This window comes from Hirundo rustica, chromosome 7, assembly GCF_015227805.2.
Source record: "Hirundo rustica isolate bHirRus1 chromosome 7, bHirRus1.pri.v3, whole genome shotgun sequence".
NCBI lineage: Eukaryota > Metazoa > Chordata > Aves > Passeriformes > Hirundinidae > Hirundo > Hirundo rustica.
This window is the reverse complement of record NC_053456.1, coordinates 11,050,129-11,071,465: the sequence shown is the minus strand read 5'-3', so window position 1 is coordinate 11,071,465 and position 21,337 is coordinate 11,050,129. Positions and strand designations below refer to the sequence as shown.

At 41.4% G+C, this 21,337-nt stretch overlaps 1 protein-coding gene across 5 annotated transcripts in view; it reads right to left on the bottom strand.

Annotated features, from left to right (window-relative positions):
* Positions 1 to 637: 637 nt before the first annotated feature.
* HSPBAP1 (HSPB1 associated protein 1) overlaps positions 638 to 21,337 on the bottom strand; it is a 38,302-nt gene continuing 17,602 nt past the window's right edge. For 4 of the 5 annotated variants that reach the window (XM_040070211.2, XM_040070214.1, XM_040070213.1 and 1 more), the window contains 6 exons: positions 21,018 to 21,202; positions 17,081 to 17,217; positions 13,764 to 13,935; positions 6,299 to 6,382; positions 3,224 to 3,334; positions 638 to 3,013 (listed from right to left, as the gene is read on the bottom strand). In XM_040070211.2, coding sequence (XP_039926145.1) covers positions 2,462 to 3,013; positions 3,224 to 3,334; positions 6,299 to 6,382; positions 13,764 to 13,935; positions 17,081 to 17,217; positions 21,018 to 21,202 — 1,241 coding nt within the window. In that variant the 3' untranslated portion in view covers positions 638 to 2,461. The remainder of the gene's footprint in view (positions 3,014 to 3,223; positions 3,335 to 6,298; positions 6,383 to 13,763; positions 13,936 to 17,080; positions 17,218 to 21,017; positions 21,203 to 21,337) is intronic. The other variant, XM_058421401.1, reaches the window with a different exon arrangement.

Genomic DNA, 21,337 nt, shown 5'->3' with positions numbered 1-21,337 from the left:
CTCTGAACACAGCTCAGCCTTGGAAGAATGCTGCTCCGACACTGAGCCCGAGGGGGGTCCTCTGGCACAGGCACCAAAGGTGACCAGGGCAGGTCCTACAGAGACCCCTGACATGTTCAGGGAGCCTTTCCAAGGACAGTCATTTGGAATGAAGAGGGATGAAAAGTTCAGTGTGGATTTTGTGGGGGTATGTTAAGATGATCTGTGCATTGGGAGGGAAGCTTAAGCTAAGCGAGTTCACACTGCGGGGTCTGGAAGATGCTGCTGCCATCCTCCTCCCCCACCTCTATCTGTTCTACACATAAAAGCTTTTTTATTGCAAGATTGTTTTTGCTCAGTGAATTAAAATGAAGCATTTGCAACCCCTCCTTCTCAGTGCAACTGCTCCCAGCAGCAGTGCTCTCTAGTTAGTCCCAGCCCCCCTGGTCAGCCTGGGAAAGGCAAGCCCAGCAGCAGGACATGAGCAGGGTCTTGCTAAACCCAGCTCTGCTGCGATGTGCCTGTGCCCCAAAATGGGTCTGCCCTATTCCAAAGAGTGCTCTATGAGCCTGGTGAATCACTAAAGGCAGCACAGGTGACAAAGATGTTTCCTAACTGAATCCCTTTGTTACAGCAGTGTCTTCACACAAAAAGGAACTGTATCAACAGGATTGTTTATTAAATTCTGGTCTGGTTGCACGGGTGCAGCCCCACTGACACTCTTTGGCATAAAGACATGAAACAAGAACAGTGGATTTTCTCATGTTGCTGAGAATTGTATCTCGCCTGCAGGTTGCTCTTGAGGATCATACACAGGTGCTATCAGGGTCTGAGCCCAAATACCAGGGCAGAGCAGGACACTGGAAACCGCACATTTGTGGGTCAGAGACAGAGCTCGTGTGGCCTCTGCTACTAACTCACAGCCACTCTTCAAAGCCAGGGTCTCCAGCAAACTACATACACAGCTCTGTTTCCATCAGGGTAAGGCTTCTGTGCTTGTTAAATGTGAACCTTTGAACCTTCTTAACTTAATCTTTTTCCAAGTGTATTAGGTTTTTGGGGAGATTTTCGAAATGGCAAGGTTTCCTGAGTTTCTGATCTATTGGTGCATATCTAAAGCCCTTACCATAATTCACCAGGGCCCTGCCAACATGCAATCTGAATGAAAGCAGAGAGAAAGCACTTTTGCTATCAGGGTTTTTCAACTATAAATTAGTGGAAGGTGATCTTTGTGAAAACAGCACTAACTTTATGTATTTGGCAGGGAACACACACCAAGCAAAGGAAATATCAGCTGGAGGGCTGGTGGTGCAAGGTGATGAATATGGGAACAGGCTGTTGATAGAAAATGGTTCCTTGGTCTCTAGCAGACACAAGCAAAGAGACATTTTAAAAGCAAAGGTTTCACAGGAGCTGTTCCTGAAGCTGTCTCTTGAAACTGCAGTTAGGGAAAATGCCTCTGTCACCACCACAAACAGAAATCAGAGGAGGATGGATGATGCCAGCAGTTTTCTTCCCAGGGTTTGTTCAAGCCTCCAATGTATAGCTTCAGAGTTAACAAACCTTCTTGCCTATATTTCGTGTTCCCTAACTTTTCAAAGAACAACCTAGCCTTCAAAAACAAATCCAAGGGCTACTACCCTTTGAAGAAAGGATGATCTTGTACAGCAACCATTTACAACCAAAGGAAAAAAAAGAATGCATTTTGATTGTTATGGTAAAGGGAAGGACAGAGGTAAAAAGTCACAGCTGTTTTACTTTGTTTCTTAGACATACGGGACTGTGCACATCTGGTTTTAAATACATAATAGCAGGAACTTCCCAACAGCCCTTAATCTCCCAGCTTCAAGAGCTTCTGAACCAGCTAAAGGTTACTTTCTTGTTAAGGGCTTCTGTCTCACTCCAACCTAGAGCTTTGTGACAAAACTGAAGTTATTTTGTGGAAGGGAGGAAGTAGATGCATTAGTGAGTGCATTGTCTCTTAGCTGAGGTTTACGTTTACCTGAATTTATTATTTCTAACGTAATCAACTGATTGTTTATTGACCATTGTACTTTAAATGTGTTCAAGGACTGCAGTCTACAGTCAGTCAATCTATCAGTCTCCCACCCTTGGTCCCCCTCTGCTATGTGACCATGTCCCAGCACTCCCTCTGTCATCTATCACCAAGCCACACTTGTTTTCCAGCTCAGAGCTGTAGAACACTGTGAAGATCCCACCTGCACACAGGTGGGAGTGTGACTGTGCGTGCTCTCTCTTGTTCATAGCATCGAGCAGCTCCCTGACTAAACACACCTTTCTCTTCCCAGCCATCACTAACCAGCTATTCTTCTTTCAGCTCAACTACAACCCGCACTTAACCATTAACTGTGTCTATCTGCACATAAAAATTATTTGAAATGGAACATTCAATTATTACAGAGCTTAAACATGCAGAACAAGGCTGCTGCTGTTTGATTTCTGTTTCAGAAATGATAAAGCATCACACTCTCATTCTCTCCAACAGCAGCTGAGCCACTAAACTGATGACACGAGGGTTAACCAGACAGTCTAACAAGTCATTGGTAGAAAGGGCTGTTTGTGAGGTGCATGGACTGCACTCTGAATCCATTTGATGTGCAGCTGTCTCACAGTCATTACTCATTAGCAATCTCTTCCTCTTGCAGTGTAACTTTCCAAAATGTTCTCCTTCATTTTCATGGAGAAGATCTCCACCACCTCTTTCAACTGCACCCATCACACTTGTTGGGTGAGACTGTGGTAAAACCTGTATAAGATGAGGCCCAAAAGGGATTTTCTGCAGCTCTTCTGCTCTGGGAGTTGGAAAGTCACATTCCTGGGTTAGTAATGTGCAGCTCTCTGCTTCACAGCTAACTTCCCTTCTCTTGCTCTCGCATGAGGCGTTTGTCCTCGGCTGCGCAGCCGTGCTGCTGGAGCGTGCCTGTCCTGACACACTTGTCTCCTGACACTGGAGGTATGCAGACACTGCTTTATTCAGGTACTGAAGATTGATCTCATGGGATGTTGCCTCAACCTAAGAAAACACCCCAAATACACTCAGTTAAAAGGAGACATGTTTCAATTCAGCCTTGCATGATTATCTTCTATGAATTACTTTTGCTACATGAAGGGATGGAACTTAAAATTCTTTTTCTCAAAGCAGCATAAAGACTCAGGGGGAGCTAAGCAAAATGTCAGTAATTCTTTGTTATTGCTGCTATAATGGGAGTAGTAGAGAGCTTACCTCTGTGGGATTTAACCAGAGATCTCCATCACTGGGATTTTCTGCTGATTTTATGGCACATACCAGCATTCGAGTTATTGCCTCTTCTACACGGGCTTCATGATCTGCATCCTGCCTCAAGAGAACAGAAGGTTTTGGGAGATAGATTAGCTCATGGGTCTCTGCAGAAAGCTGAAGGATCTTAGGAAAAGCATTGATGGCCTTAGTTTGAAAGCCACACTCATGTATGTGAAGTCAGTGGGAGGTTTCAGACTCTCTTCCTGTGTACAGCCCCCAAACAGGTGACAGCACAGGCTTTGGTGTGACTGCTCACCTGAATAAGGATTTGCAAAAAATAGTATGTGTACATAATCTTTTCCCTTATTAGCGTTTTGTTAATTGAATCTGGTGCTTGAAATTGCAATGCAATATTAGCATTTAATCAATTAATGCATTTAAACAGCTCTTTAGGACTAGAATAGCCATAGAAGTACAGAGCACATTTTTACATCTACATATTATGTCTAATTTAAGCAATTAAAACACAGGATGTTATAGCAAGGCAGCAGTTATCTAGGGGCTACACAAGCAGAAAAGTGAATCTTAAGGAAATTTAGGAAATATTTTATCATGTAACAGCAGCTTACAAACTGCAGCACTTTTGAACATCACCAGAAGGAAAAGTATGTTTGCTCTGAAATCTCTCCTGCAAAACTAAAACCAAACTTACTAACTTAATAACAGGCTCTGTTTCAGGCCTTCCCTTCCTGCATCATCCCCCTTGGACAGCTGGGATACCAGCTAGGTTAGGATAGCAGAACAAAAGTTCATAGTCTCTTAGCTTTCTTTCCCATTTGAGTTTCTTGTATCTGGAAGGAATGGTAGACTGTCCAAACAGGATGCTGGTTTGAGTATCTCAGTGGCAAATACCTAGAAGTGGATGGATAAATTTGCTTTAATTGGGATGCTTAGATGTATTAGTTTTGGAGGGAAGATGCAACATGGTCAACCCACATCCCTGATCAGTCTTAACTGTGGTTCCAGGGAACCTGTCAAGCAAACCACACATCTGGCTGTATGAGTGCTGAAGGCAGCAGTTTGTCCTGGAAACCTAAGCAGAATTTGGGATAGAAGCAGGAGGAAGTGCTCTTGGTATTTCAAGGGTTTGGATGCTTGGCTTTCTACTGGCCCTGTATAAAAACCCACCAAAATACAGAGTTTGGTATCTACATGGGGAAATTATTTAAGGTGTTGCATTCTTGGTATTCATCCTAGCCTGCTGAATAACAGGGCTGTACTGATTGCATGACAGTATGCTAGAAAGCAAGGAATACTTGTGGGTAGCTCACATCCAGCTGAAAACAAATTAAATTTCTATTCTAAACTCCTGCCAATATAATTAATAGTTTCACTGGGACTGTAATTGTTGGTGTGATTCACATCTGTCAATATGAAAGCAGCTGGTAACAGCTGCAAGCAAGAACTGCTTGGCTTGGTAATGCAAATATTCTCAGAATTGTCTTTTAGAATCCATGTCAGAATTTGTTTTATAGATGGATTGCACAACACCTAACAAACAATGCTGCATCATCATCTGCAGGGATGATTTCTGTCAGGAACTTTCACTTGGGCTGCAATAGCCCATTTGCTCTTGGCAGATACTGATATTTGGGGAGGGTGTGTGTCGTTTATTAGCAAACACTCCTCTGCTCATGATGCCACACAACCACTGACTCTTGCTGTCACCAAACAGGATCTTGGTGACTTCTGCAACACCTTTATGACAGCAAAGGACATAAAACTTAGCTCCACTTTTTTTTTTTTTTTTCTTTTTTTTTTTTTTTTTCCCTGCAACACATAACAGTTAGAAATGCTCAGGCCACACCCCGGCACCTGGGAGCTACCAGCCAAGCTGATCCCATCAGCTCCTCCAGAGGGGGACAACTTGTGAGGCCCAGCTTAGGGCACAAGTGTGTGTGGTGACATCAGGGCCTTCCCAAGCCCAGGGCACACAGCCAGTCCCTCTGAATCACCTCAAAGGCTCAAATTCAAGGCAGGCTTAAGTGGCTGCTCCACAATATATAATTGGTGCATTCTCTGGCACTGGAAACAGCCTGACTGCACTTGGGGCTATGTAAGAGCCTGGTCTGGGCTGTGGGCTGCTGTCCTTGCTAAATACACAAGTTTCATCTCGAAAATTTCTCCATGAGGGAAATACCCAAGTGAGTTCCTCTGCTCTGCTTGGTTTGACGTTGGTACGAGAAATGCATCGTGTGGTCTTGGAACAGCAGCTGAACACATGTGTTCTTTTCCCTGCAGATTTCCAGTCTAATATGGGTTTTAGAAGTAGGAAAAAAGAAAAAGGAGTGAGTATTTTAGTGAGGCAGTTTTCACAGGCCATTTCAAAAGGTCTTTTTTTAATATTAACCTAGGACTAATAATAATGTCAATCAGAAAACCTTCTGGAGTATTGAGATGATCTAGTGGAAGATGTCCCTGCTCCTTGCAGAGTGATTGGACAAGACAACCTTTAAAGGTCCCTTCCAACCCAAACTATTCCATGATTCTATGATATTCCTGGAACCATCCCATATACACTGGTTAACATGAGCAAGAAAAATCAAAGCCCAGGGAAAAGAAAATTAATTAAATACATGAGGAAATCCAACTTCAGACAAATCAAAACTATCACAAAGGAATGAAAATTTAAAAATCCTCTTCCCCTCCTTTCCTATTCATATTAATCTGATTTAAATTCTAATTTGACTTTGCACATAAGCTTGTCCTTGAGGTGAAGTTGCTGGTTTTTTGTTCTCTATTCAGCAAAATGCTGGCTGGCCCTTAAGAAACGAGGCATGAAAATTTAGCTTGTCTTTAATTGTTTATCTGATTGAAGTAAACTTGAAAGGGGATTTCTGCTGAACTGGGTCTTCTGATGTGGAAGCTTGAAAGGTTCTTCCAGAAATAAATGGATCCATAAGGGTTCTTCCCTCCCCAGCCTCTGAATACAACACACCCAACAGGACTGAACCTGGCAGGCAAGGGACAGAAATCCCTTGGAAGTGCTACATCCCCAGGACATCAAAAGGAAAATACCAGTTCAATCCAAGAGTTTATGCTGACAGTGACAGGATCAATGGATTCCACATAGTGCCACCAATGCCTTGGAACAAGCAGGACCTGGAATTGGAGACATTACATTAGGGTACAAGCAGAAGCCTGAAGAACGACACTAAAACATTAAAGTGTTTTAATTTAGGTGATGTGGCATGTAGAGACAATTGAGAGGTGATATTTATTTCTCTCTTTCAGAGTCTTTTCTCAAGACTTAAATGCCCACTCTATCAATACCATCATGTAAGAAATGGACACGATCCAGAACACCATCCAAACTCCTTCCCATATAGTGGCAAGTAGGACTAAAACCTTTAATTGCTGTAGGTAAGCAAAGACCAGCAGTACAAAGGGGGTGCATCAGGGCTTCAGAGAGAGTCTCATCCAAGCAAGAATTCTTTTGTGGACTCTCCAACTGAGCAGACTTCTCAGTTTCTTTAGGACTGCCAGCTGGTTTCCCCAAAAAGCAGGCATCCCTGTGCTCATCTGGGTGACTAGGTGAGAAAACGTAGCTTTAATTCTGGTAAACAATCACCAGTATTAAATTTGTCACTCTTAGTAGATAGGCTTTTAAAAGAAAATGTCATGATTTCTGGAACAATCTAGTTTAGATCAGAGCTTTACAACAATATCAGGATGATAGCTGTAACATAAAATTGATTCCAGCCCATGGCTTTTATGATACTACACACTGATGTTGTTTTGATGATAGAGGACAAGCTTTGCAGATTACTGAACATTAGATTAACATGGAGCTATCAAGGAAAGCATAAAAGATATTTTTTGACAAGTTATAAAAATGGTCAGAGACATATAAAAATATACACTTCACAATGGGGAAAGTGAAGCAATGATCTGTATCTGAATTGCAGACAATTCTTTCTCTGGGTAGACACAAATTACTTAGAAGAATGTTCTGCTACCCAGATAGCCCTGTGCTTCATTATATCAAAACACAGCTAATGAGAAAATGTCCGTGGAGGAAACAATGGCACCAGCCCTGCAAACACTTACAGGACTCTTGGAACACTCTCATTTTGGGATGACAAAATGTTCTCCACAGGCTTCAATTTAAGTCAAACAAAAAAAAAAAGCACTGGCTCTCCAAAGGTCAAAAACATTTGGAAATTATTCTTTAATCCGGTACAGCATACAGAACAGAAAAGGAAGTCAGTGGAGGGTCATTATTTTAAAAATATCACTAGTTAGCCCTGACATATAAGTGTATGAAACCCTACAGACTGCAGCCAAAACATGTTTTCTACCCTGAACAAGTTTCAGAGTTCTGTTTTTATCAAGGAAACATCCACTTTAAATGGACAGTGCAGTTGCATTAGCAGCAATGGGTTTATCTGTAAGGAAGTGTTTGCCAGTTTCACTGACTGCAAAATCATACACCAGCCCTCCTCCCGCCCGCAAACGCTCATCTGCCCTATGGAGATCTTACACTGAACTCTGCTAAAGAATCTGGATGTCCTCCAAGTGGCCAGGGGTAAAGATGAACCCTGGAAAACTTTGTTTTCCAGCAGAAGAAAGCAGAGCTCCCGTAAGCGGCCGTTTGCAACCACGGCATCCTTCCTGTGAGACTTGGGTGGGAACAGCGAGCTTCCAGCATGCTGGAGAAGTGGATGAAGACACTGGGGGATTGGTGCAGAGGGACTGTGTAGCAAGTGAACGTGACAAAAATTAAGGGAAGTGTATAAATGTTTCAGTAAGAGATGCTGCCTGGAAAACCAAGAAGGAAATTGGGCATGGAACGTGCTGGCTCCACATGACTCACGTGCAAAATGGAGACAGAATTGCTTTGGAGAGAGGGGGTACAGCCAGAAGGAAAATACAATTCCCCCGACTTGTCCTGTGTTTTCAAACCAAAGAGGAGGAACTCGGTCCTTTAGAGACCAATCAGATTTCCCTTGCCAGCAGGTTAAGGGTAATAACTGCAAACTTGTGTCTTTCTGCAGCTGGCACTGTTTGCTGGTGCAGTTTATAGAAGAGCTGCAGAACTGGGACTCAAACAGGCAAAAGAGGGTCCATAAAGACACTTGCTCCCCCTCTTTTATTGTTGAACAAGCTTATGCTTGTTAAAAATAAGGATTTATAGCGACGAGAAAATTGAAATTATCAAAAAGCAAAAGGACTAAAATTTAAGGGAAGATGAAGAAATGGAAAAAGGTACTTAAAACCAAAACATACCGCTGGCAGGCGAGCAGAACTAAGAAGACGAAAAAAAATAAAACCAAAAATCAAAAAACACAACAACCTTGAAAAGAAAGAGGGAGGATTCTTCTACATTTAGAAACTAGTATTATTCTAGGTTTTCAAATTAGAAGCAAATACACGCACAACAAAATGAAAACAAATAAAAAACCCACCACTGCTGTCTCTAACAATCAATTCCACGATAGAATAAAGCAGATTCTTATGTTTATGAATATGGGACACAGATTTAGCTACATTCCTATAGGAAATGTGAAAGTAAGCCACAGTGAAACAACACACAAATGCAGCAAACATTTACAGGGAAAATGGAAAGTGCAATAGCAAGAGAGAACTATTCCAAGCTAAGAGATAATCTTGTGCTAGCCTGCTTTCTACAGAACTTATCTAACTTTATTAGTGCTGGGAAGATACTGATCTAAACAGTAACCAATCAGATAATTTTAATATTTAGGCTAGTGACAGCCAAATATAGCAAATGAAGTTAAAGTAGGACAGAAATCCCAGAAAAGATAAAATGAGATGCTGTAATGGGAGGAAAGAAACCAAAGGAACAGTTGGGAGAGCAAGTGGAGCAATGCTGAAGACTTGTACAGCACAGAGAACAGAGCAGGTTTGAATTCTCAGTGGACATGATTAACTTGATAAAGTGCAAAGGTAAGGCAAAGGTGGAATTGCTTCAAAAAGAGAGCATACCCTGAAGTGAAATATTATACCAAGAAATTTCTGCTCATTAGAAAAAGATATTTAGGTAAATGCACACAAAAAAGGAAGCCATTGTGATGGGAAGATAAAGACATCGAGCCCCTGGGGGACCCAAGGAAAATCCAGAAGTGTTTGTAACCGTGGCAATGAAAAATAAAATGAAGTAAGTGCAGGCATAGTCAATTCTATGGGAACACCACCTGAGGACTCTGTGAGTGCTGCTGCCCCAGCCTATGCCTCATCCCAGCTGGTGCCTGGCTGTCCTGGTGCTTGGAAGGTGCTTCTCATCCCTCCTCCCTCCTGGGGTCTTCCCATCCACTGAAACGGAGCTCCAAGGGCGACTGGAGTCAGGAACACAGGCACTGCCATGGGGAAAGGCACAGTGGAGAGGGAGAGAGTGGGGCTGCATCAGGCCATGTCCATAGTGACCCAGGCGAGAAATGAGGGAAACTCAGGGAAGAGGTGGAGAAGTAGAGTCAGGAAGTTGCAGTTTTGACCTTTGGTTAGCCAGGCTTTTGAGACATTCATGGGGTTCTCCACATGTGTTGCAAGTTGAGCAGTGTTTTTAATCACCAATCCTAGCATAAATTCAGCTCTTGGATTCTTCTGCTGCTTCTGTGATGGAGATGACAGTTCTGGTGTCTTGAGGTTGGGTTGCGTTGTCTGCCTTCTCTATAGGGTGACTTGCGGCTAGCCCTGCAGTCTCTCATGTGAAAACTCTTTATTCCTTCCCCAGAACAGAATTATCAGCCATCTACTATGCATAATGCTGTGGCCAACTCTGAGTTCTCTTTTAGTAAAATCACTTGAATTTATCTCCAACAAAAGTAGGTTTTTTTACAGTAACCCCTTTTAAAAAGTCTTTTGTATACTTTGAGCTGGAACATTACACTGACTTTGAATTACTGCATTTCTTGACTTACTAAAACAATTTTCTTTGGTATCAATTCTATTTTCCTTGGCTATCTGGACTGTGTGTTCCGCTGTTCCACACTTTACGTCCAATCTGACGTTACACCCTTTCCTTAAAGGCAGCACACAGGGAAATCCCTGCCTGACTTCATGAAGATTTCTTGCTCAGGGTGAGTTAGAAGTCAGAGGTTTGCCTGTGCTGTTGGGAGCTCTGCTGCTGAGCAGGATCCCATGGTGTGTTAGATTCTGCAGCAGAAGCACAGAAAATCCAGCAGCTAAACACAGGAACTGAGTGACAACTGTATTTGTGGCCACACAAATGTGTTTCTTTAGACTTTGAGAAAGCAGGTAAGCAGAAGCAGGGGAGGGGAGCTTCTGAGCAGCAAACCATGGTGAGAACCAGCAAGCAGTAATGTTCATCTTTTTCTGAAATCGTTTTTTCCCATCTGCTGACAATATTTTTCAAGGCCAGAGGGAGAGCATCCTTCTCAGCCTCAATGTGCCTTCGTAGACTACCTCAGTTAGGCTTTTCCTTGCACTTCTGCACTGCAGCTCCTCTGGCTCCAGGCTGCACTGGGGCACAGGGCCAGGCCACAGGGTGGGCAAGCACTGCCTCTAACAGCTACCCCAACCTGTCTGGGGTAGCAAGAGGGGGAATGGGATTGCTCATGGGAGCCAGAGTGGCTGCTGCTTGCTCTCCATACCTTCAGATAAACTCAGATGCACTCGGTAGTCTCTCTACCATTGTCTACTTATGTGGATATGGATTAACAAGGAGATGGATTAAGAGCAATTACATTAGTGAGCAGGAAGGAAGCCAGAATTCAGTAAGAAGTGGGGCAGAGGAAAGAATGATCAATGATTTTATCCTTGTACAGCATCTCAGTTTTTGTAGCCTTTTTAGGTGTTATTCATCTCTCCTATTTTTAATCATCAAAAAAGTTAAGCATCTATATGCGTAGGCTCCTTCTATGGCCTGTGCTGAAGGACAAGGTGGGAAGAATGTTCCTGCAGGACTGTAATTGTGTAAGACAGGAAGGATGAACCACCTTACTGAGGTGCCAGGTGCCACTGATGGCAGATAGGACACCTGTCCTGAACAGGATTTAAGCTGAGGGTGACAGATCCCTAAATCTCTTAACACTTGTCCCAGAGCATGGGTAGAAGGTACTAGAACAGATATGTTTTGTCCCATTTCTGGTCTTTTACAGAGTGTTTGTATATTTGAGAAAAGAATCAAGGTGTTACTAGAAATGCTGCTCCATACTTAGTTCTCAGCTTTGCAACCATCACGTAGGTGGTCAGGTCCAAACATTTATGAAGAACCCCTACATTTGTGTGACACAACTTGTGCTTGTAAGTTCGTGGATATAGTGGATATAGTCATGTACTGCTGCAAGCCCTTCAGCTACTCAGCTGCCTATTTGAGTAAGCTTGACATCTAAATGTTTTCATAATTTGTTTCAGAACAAATGTATAATGTATAATAACTAAGGTATAACCAGAAGTTATGTCTGTTGAAATGCAGCTGCCAGCCAGTGGTCAGGTACAGGACGAAACCTTATAAAACCTTAAGTCTCAGTCAGCTACCAAAATTCACAACAGAGGTTCACCTCTGAACAATACAGTGGAAGGGCACAAATTATCTAACTGAAGTACACTCTGTTCACTTGTTACACAAGGAACAATGTTACATGAAGGAATTCTGCTTTGAGGCAGAAAGGGTGTAGAAAAATGGCTAGTAGCAAACATTGACCAGAAGGTGGCATTAGACACATTAAGTTTTTGATATTCAAAACTGCACTCACCCTACATGCAGCCGCTCTCCTGAATACCTAAGTACACCTTTGTCTTCATTTTTCCAGCCTTTTATTGTTACAGTAATCCAAAATGTTCTTCATACCTTCTGGGAATGAGTGGAGATACTACATATTATCTCAAAATAAAGATGCCTACAAATTCTGCAGTAATTGGGCTAATTCTATGTGAAAACTACTGTTAAGCACATATCAAGACATTATTTAGAAATCCTCTCCCTGGTTAATAAAGGAGTTCTTCTAGGTCATTCCTTTCCTCTCCATCAAATGGCAGCAGTTCCCAGCCACCTGCCCCAAAAGCTTCTGGATGAAATGCTGGCAGGCACCGCACAGAAGGCACTGATAAAAATGGATGAAGGCAATACCTCACTGCTCCATCATTGCTTCTACATTACCTTCCCCCCCAAAAAAATCTAAACAGTATCTTGTTCATGGCAATGCAGACAAATTGTATTACTGAGCTGGCTCGAGATCTTTATTCCTAGCAAGATTAATTTGTAATTGCTTTAAGCCTAATTAAAATTAAGATCATATTAAAAGGTTCACTAGTACACTTGATCATTGCAAAGGAGATTATAAATTCAAATAGTATTGGGGATCAGGGATAACACAGTGCTGAATGGATGTGGCATTTTTATCAATAGTAAAAATTTGTTCTTTGTGCCTTAAATTACTGACTCCTGCAACCTTACAAAGTGCTGAATGTGAAACTAATGATTTGCTTTAGGAGTATGAGCATGATCTAATGTAGTGCAAACAGTAAAGGCTGATCATAGATTCCCCATTAGCATCTGTACCAACTGCAGAGCATACACTTCCAGTTGATGAGTATAATCCTTTTGTTGGAAGCTGCTATTCTTCCCCACTCTGCCTCCTCATAATTAACTTAATCAGCAAAAATCCATTCTTTAAATGTTGAAGGCAGCTGGTTTTGCCAGTTAGGGACAGAGGAACGCTCATACAAGTTGTTGAGCTGGTAGGTCAAAAGAGGTGACAATATCTGGTAGGAGAATGGTGAAAGGGCTCCAGAAACAGCAACTCCACTGTCTGAGCAATGACCATTGCAAAATTCCTTTGGAAGGGCCTGACAGTTTGAGACGCGCAGCAGTGCGTTACAAGGACATGCACGGCTGAACAAATGAAAAAGCGTAATTCACACTCCAAATACAGACCTTGTTGATTAAATAAAGACGGACACTATTTACAGCAGGAGACTGGGAATCAAGAGTCCTGAGCCCTACTCTCACACTGCTGCCTGCCTGTGTGACTGTAAGGCAGGCACTTACAGCTGAACCTCAGTAAAGCAGGATTAAAAACATCCTCACAGCCCTGTAAAGCACCATGAAACTGGTGTTCTCTCTAAATGCAAGTGTCATCATTGAAGTATTTATTAAAGCTATTGAAGGCTATTCACTACCAAAATATGAGTTACTTTGCTAGCTCTATACACTCATTAACCTGATGCATTTTATGGAGCATACTGCTGTCAGAGTAGGCAGGTCAGAGCTCAAGAAAGTTCTGAAGCAGACAGATCTGAGGTGCTTGCAAGAAAGGTGGTTGTATGGAATCAGGCAGCTGATTGAACCAGCTCTCCAAATGTCTGTAGTTTTTGTACAAAACAGTCTAGGCAAGTAACTGTCAGCAAAGAAAGTTCCTGTGCTGAGAGAAATCTATAAAGTCTGAATGCGAAGTGAAGGAAGAGGGAAGTCCCACAGTCAGTTTATTAAGATTTCCTAGCCCTTAATTAGCCAGTTAAATAGAATATTAAGTAATGTAAAGCTCATTTGAAGTGGTACCTGTCCTGGACTGAGTGTAACAACGTGGGCTGTTGAGTTCCTAAACTTGGGAAAGCGTTTCAGATCAGGGTTGGCAATGTTGACTTTGCTGAATATGCTGGATTCCTCATAAGGGATCCTGGTAGGATAAAGGAAACTCGTGTCACCAGGTGGGAAGAGGTGCCATCTCTTCCTGAAAATAGAGAGAAGATAAAAATGTATTCAGTGCATGTCACTTGCAGCAAAGAACTAAAGGCAGTAGCAAGGTTTTCAATAAAACATAAATCTGCCTCGCTGTGTGAATCTCCTACGCAGTGAGAACACAGCCAGTGCTTACAGGCTGTCTCCTGAAAGTGTTTTTAAAATATTCCACTTTTTAATTTTTTAACTGAAAAGATTTACAGCTTCTCACCAATCATTTTTACAGGCAGATAAAACAAAATTTAAAAAACCTCTCCCATCTGGTTTCTTCTTCCTTCTTTTTACATGCAGCATTTACAGATGCTCAGAGCATTAAAAATTGCTCTATAAACTAGAGGAAATAGTTTTGTTACAGACAATGTATTTTTGTTCACTGAATGAAAAGCTCTCAAAATCTGTATTTGTTTTGAAAGGAGGGCATTGTGTGTTTAGGATGCCTACAGTAAAAGGATATAGACATTATCCTCTGTTTCCTGCAGTTCTTACATGGCTGTTAGTCATGAACCCCCGTTAGTAAAAATCACCTTGATGTTCCCATGCCAAAGTGGCGTAAATAAAAAACAGATACATCCATAGACATAACCACCCTTAAACATCTGCATTTTTTTTGTGTTATCAGTACCACATGATGAAAATGTGGCTGGTTGTGCATTTAAGAACTTATTGGTGTGACTGAATGCCAGATGGAGCAGGACAGGGTTGTTCTGCTCATGAGGGCACTTGTGCCACACTGCTCTCTACATGCCCAAAGAAGAACATGAGTGCACCGCAGTGCAAGGCCAAGCAGAGCTGAGACCACCCTTTGTCTTCAGGAGCTAAAGTCCCTATTTCACTTACACAGACCAGATCAAAGAGAAAAAAAGAGTATACCAGAACTGGTGGTGCCAGTTTTATGGGTATTATAAATGAAATATCTTAGTGGGTACATGCGGTATTTAGAAATAGAAGTTTTATATGGCAGTACTTTAGGTGATAGAAATAACCAGGAGGAATACACAAAGAGAGGAATACCCATTTATTACATTTAAGAGGTGCCAGACAAACAGTGGAACATGACCAATGCACTAAGCAATGGAAAAGTAAAGGCAGCACTTTACAGCACAGCTGGAGAGCTTGTGTAGCTCTTTTCTTTGTTTTGGACTCCAGCAAGGGCTTTTCTTTGTGTCCTTTCCCTTGGCACTCACTTCTTGAATTTTATCTACTGCTTTTGATTGTCAGTTCTAAGTCACAGATCTGAAAATGGGAGCAAAGCAACCAAACGGCACAAAACCAGAAGGGACAGGAACAGAAGAGATAGGAATAGCAGGATAGTCAGAACTACAGAAACCAGAATAGATGCAAGTGCCATAGGCTGCTGATATTTCTTGGTAATTACTAAAGCAACTGCTGGATGCAAGCATAAAACTACTTCTCCTGAAACTCAAGCCTTATTGCAACTTTATTTTGCCCTCCAAGCTAGATGATCCTCTGAGGGGGCAGAGAAGGACTAGGTTAGGAGGCTCAGGGTTAATCCTGCAGGCTCACGACAAAGCAATATCATAAAGCAAAAAATTAAGAAGCCTGAGGGATGCAAGGAGGAAATTCAAGATAGCAACAAAGGGCTAAGGAGTTGTCCCTGGCTTTCCTGCAAAGGCAAATCTATTTAAGTTTAGCATAAGCTTATATTCTGTTACAAAGCCTGTCTTGTTTGTGAGTCTCAAAAGGGAATCTTTCTGCTCTGAAGAAGCACAGGATTCACAAGCTTATGGAAGTTTGCAATCTATTTAAAGACTTTGTTCTGAAGAGGAAAACAACTTTGTCTTTTCAAGCTGTGCAAAGGCTTTGGATTTCTTTCCCTGAGAGGAACAAGGATTTTGGTCTGCTTGAGAGGAAGGAAGTGCCTTGGGAAGGTGGACAAAATTGCTCCATGACGCTGGAACTCTGGCTCGAGTTCAGCATCTGAAGGTAGAGATAAAAGAGGCCTGGCAGGTATTGTGTCTGCTACATCACTGTACTTATTTAGTACACCCACTATTTAAGTGGATCTTACAAGATTATGGAATTTAAGTCATGGTTTTCATGATATTTCTGGCTCCTGAATACACTGAAGTGTCTGGACTTCAACAGACAGTGCTTACTGATGTGATCTGAAGTCTACAGGACTGGCTGCAGCTCAGCAGTGCTTGAGGGAGACTTCTTGAGTGTCTCTGCTGCACATCCACCCAAGGACCTCAAGGATATTTACAAACATGAATGAAAACCCTACACAGTTACCCTTCTTAGGGATAAGATAATGGCAAATACATTTACCTCAGGCCTTAAAGACAATCACTGGCACTGCCCAGCTAGTAGGCAACGTGCCTGACTTCCAATCCTGCACCTTAATCACACCACCACCACCACCGTGATCTTACTGTTCTATAAAATGGCAGATTAATTAGTCCCATTGAAAACCCCCGAGCAAATTACCTTGAAAACCTAAAAAGCGTGTGCAACTTGTTCTGTTTCTCTAGCACTACTCTAGCAATAATAGATAACAACCCAAAACCAAAAAAACCCCAACAAGAACAACAAAAAAACCCCCCACCAACCCTGAGGCCAATATGCAAGGAAAGGAGGAAAAAAAAAAAATAAATAAAGACAGCATGCAAACAGGCAGAAAGATACAGCAACAGCCACATGCTCCCAAATGAGTTTGGAGCCTCAAATGTCCCTTTCAACTTTGCTCACAGCTGGCTGCTCCCATCCTGATGGTCCCCTTTTAAATTAATTCTAGCAGGCTATTAGAGGCTCTTGCACAGACAATATTGTAAAAGTCTAAAGTAGTTTATTTCTATTTTGTTTGGAGGCTTTTTATTTTTAACTCTTTTATCTCCTAATTCCAAATTCCTGAATTTATAACTACTAGGAAGATTAAAGATTTGTAACTGGACCATATGACACACAGACTAGAAAATAAAATTGTGCTAACTCCACGATCCAGTCAAAAGAATGCCCTGAAGTTATGCCATTTCCTGTAGAACAGTTAGGGTGCTCTTCAATCATCGAGAACTCAGAAAACTAAAACAATCAGGACCTAGAATCAATACTAAAGGAGTCCAAAACTATGCACAGTATAATTCTCTCCTATATTTGCTGTATGTATGTGCACTTTTTACCTTCCTTGTACTTGCAACACTAAATTGCAGCCATAGGAGTCCAAATGGCAGGGGGTGTTTGCTCCTTCAGAACCAATCCACAGCGTGCTCTCTTTTCCACTTCTTCCAGGAAAACCAAAGTCAGACCACCTTACATCCTACAGCAACAAAAAGTTTATTTATGTAAGATGTTGAACTGATTCACACCGTAGACTTAGTTCTGAGAGTCTCCTGTCTCCTCCTTCCACTGCTCATCACCCTTTATCCACTGCAGCTGTTTTTCCATGGTTGGGTTCTGGAGCACACATAGTCTGTTCCCCTTGCTCCAAAATTCTCACCTCCTCCTTTCATATCACTCAAGTTACTCCTTTGTTCTACAGAAGGTCTGCCCAAATTCTCACGGCTACATGGGGCTTCTTTGCCTTTTCAAACACTCTTTTTTATCCTTCTCCACCCTTAACCATCCAAGCTCAAGATTGCTTTTAGAAAAATTCTTATTTATGGAATTTAAAAAGATAATGAAAGGAAAGAAAGCAAGCAAAATCCCTATTCCCTTTTCAAACAATTGACAATGTATGTGGCATTTTTGCTCTCTCTTTGCTCCTATTTCAGCTTTCTCCATGTCTGGGAACACAGACTTTACCCCATCTGTGATCCAGTGTTATGCCAGGTTAAGTTTCTTGTTATTTAATGGACACATTTGCAATTGCTGAGGCAGTGAACTCAAACCAACTTGGTGACAGGGTGGGAAAGGGCAGAACAGGGGGGTGTGTGTGTGTGTGTATCATGGACACAGTCCTGGATCTTTCCATTCCGTTGATCCTCCCACAAGCAATCCCTTGGGGCTGACAGCTGGAAAGAGGCACAGTGAGGAATTTTTCAGATAATCCAAGAGTTTTGCAAAATGGTTCTGTGTAGCTTGGATAAAGCTTTCCCATGTATCTACAGCTCTCCCTGCCACCTGCAGGGCCTGATGATTTGTTTATTGGAAAGCACTTAAGGAATACTGGCCAGAGAAACTGGCACCTTTTGGCTGGAGCCCCAGACTGAGCCTTAGGAAACAGAGATTAAATTTCTGGCTTCCTGATATTCTTGGGCAAATTGCTTCATCTCTGAGTTTTATTTTTCCCATCTTGAAAAGGAAGATAACAGTATTTGCTCCATTTCAGTAAAGCACTTTGGGGTCATTCACATCACCTGACTTTAGGAAGCAAATTTAAGCTTGGCTCCTGCTCTAGTCAAAGCACTCTCAATCAAACCTTGGAAAAGCCTCTCTTATTTCTGCTGCCTATAAAGAGAAAATAGGAATCTAAGAGTCCTAATTTAAGTATGTAAGCTTGCTGCTTGCAGACAGGTGGATGACTATCCTTTTTTAAGATCTATGGACGAGGAAAACTACAGCTAGACATTATAAGGATGACTTCACCGTGACTCTGTATCAGGAAACCCTCAAAATGAGCAATAGCCTTCCCAAAAATTAGGTGTTGCTAAAGATTCTGAATTTCAGAGTTATCGATTTTAAAGACATCATTTGAAAAAAATGCAGAAGTGTAATATAAACATTTGTCAAAGACAGCAAAAGATCAAAAAAAAAAAAGTTGCTCCCATAGATTTCAGCAGACATAAAATTTGAAATTCAATACAACTATTTCAGTGAAAAAGTTAAGCGTAACACCATTTCTACACTTTAATCTCACACCTAAATAGTTTTTATATTTTGTTACAATTTAAGTGAAAAGAAAGCACACATAATCAATAATAGATTTAAAAGAACTTTTTGAAAATGCTGCTGCTGTAGTAAATAGTTGAAGCGATTATGGGTAAAATAGTTTTTAACCAATGAACTGAAAAGGAACTGGTAGTATTACTGAAATCCTGTCACACTGGGTTCCTTTTCTACAATAAAAAGCCACAGTAAGAAGAAATGCACTAAAAGGTGTTCCAACCATAACAGATGGCACATTACTTGTGATATATATTTATTTAATTTGCTGCTTATAATGAAGTTAATCTGTACCCGTATGTCACTTTAAAAGGTCTCATTTCTATTTAAACTTCATGCATGTATCTTGCTCCTGATTTATATCTCAAATTCTGTAATGAAGTATCAACTGAACAAAAAATGTAAGATGCTAGATATTGCTCATAGATTAGAATAATGGAATCATTACCTTAGCCCACACAACTGTAAATGATAAACAGTGCAATCTAAATTTCAAACAACTTCTAAATGGCCCTATTAATCACTATAAATAACAGTGCAGTTGGCCTTCTTTTCCCCTTCAAATAACCTTACGTAAATCTAAATAAAATCAAGAAAGAAAAAAAGGAGTTATCATCAAATTCACACAAGAATGGAAGAGAATTTCTACAAAGAACTCTTCTGGCTGGTATAAATCGTGTAGCAGTGTTTCAAAAGCCATGTGAGTGTGGAACTGATGGCTGCATTTCTCTCCCATGCCTGTGAAAATGGCAGATGACACACACCATATTTGCTTGCATAACACCACCAATTTTTTCCTTCCCAGATTCTGCTTTTCAAAAAAATCCATGGCATAACCACTACGAGTGTCTATTCTAAAACTGCAGTACAATCTGTTGTGTGTTAGGTCAGGTGATCAGGCTGTGGCATGACACCTGCACAGAAACGCAACTCCTGCAGCCTCAACTTTGTTCTTGAATGGGGGCAAGGGAAAGAAAGAAGTAGAAAAATGGTTGTTTCCTTCAAGTGTGAAGGAAGCAGCAGAATTTTCAGGGCTTCTGAGCTGCTATTAGCTTGTGCTGGAAGACACATGGAAATGCTGCCTGTGGAGGCAGAAAAAGAGAAGACCAACTCAGGACCACAGACAGAGAAAGTTACGCAAAGATTTGGGGAAGCCTGAAACATCCTTGGCACACCCAATTTAGTTCAGACAACACGAACCAGCCCAAGGTTATGTGATCCTGGTTACGTTTCAGTGTGCTCAGGAAGGAAAGGGAAAGAAAGGTAAGATGCTCTCTGTGTCCAATCCTTACCTTACGACCCAACGGAAAGTCTGAAAAGTCTGAAAGTCTGAAAAAAGACTCATTACTGAAAACCACCAATTTTACTGTCACAAAAGAATAAAATACATATAAGGAGCATGGGAAATGCTTTCTGAGGAAATAATTAATTTGAGGGGGCTTATCAGTTCATACTCATCATCCCAGTGATACAGTGATTTTACAGGGAATTATGATTCCATTTTCACCTTTCAAAGTATAGAAATGAGTAAGGCTTTACTTAATCTTTCTTTAAATCTTTTGAAGAACTACACCTTTTGTATAGCTATCCTTAATTTCGCCTTCTTACAATTTTCAAGGAGAAGTAGCAGGAATGTAGATGAAGCAAGACATTTAAATAGGAGATAGGCACAGAGAAAAAAAAAAAAAAAAAAGGAAATACCTTGGGTAGTTGTCCTACTACGTATGGTTATCACCAGAGATTATGTACTTCCACGGGCAGGTTACTTCCTGTATTTTACTGTCTCCACAGAACCTCTTCACAAACAGTTAATCCAATCATATTAAGGGAAGGAGCTAAGCTACTTAAGAAAATGAGCCACAAGGCAAAACATGGACCAAAGCCATGTTACAGCCTTGTTACTACAAGGAAATACATGCCATCAATCTTCCCTCCTGAGTTAATTTGGGCACCATTTGGGTGCAAGGTGGATCTGGCCTAAATGGGAAAGGAGAGTGATGCCAACCTGGTAGTTCTTTTTTTGTCACTTGGGGTGGTGTTTCTACATTTATAAGGAGACCCAGAATTTTGATGGCTGCCACTTGGCAGATTTCAATTAGCCTGAGAGTCAATAGCTTTTATTTCAGAATTTTAAAATAAGTGGCTGAAGGAGCAGAGAGGGATAGCAGTAGAGGTTTCAGAAGCTACATTAGATAATTTGCAATGGTTCAGCTAGGAAGAGATAATATGTTTTACCTGGAAAATTTCTGGCTTGTCTTCAAATATTCTGGCAATATACTTGTAGTCAGCGTAAGCCCAGTATTTGGAGTAATCGTAACAACTGAATGGTCCAGAGAGACAAGAAGGCTGCCCACAACTCCAAGCCAAAAACTCTTTAAGTGTAGCTTCCACATAGCTACAACTGGTTTCAAACTGGGGAACTAGAGCAACAAAAGAAAAATCAAATATTACATGAGCACAGAACCAGTAAAAATAACACACAGTTTCTCTCAGCTCTGGTTAAACGCAACATGAGATACAAATCTGACTAGGCAGCTTGACTCCGGTCAATAAAA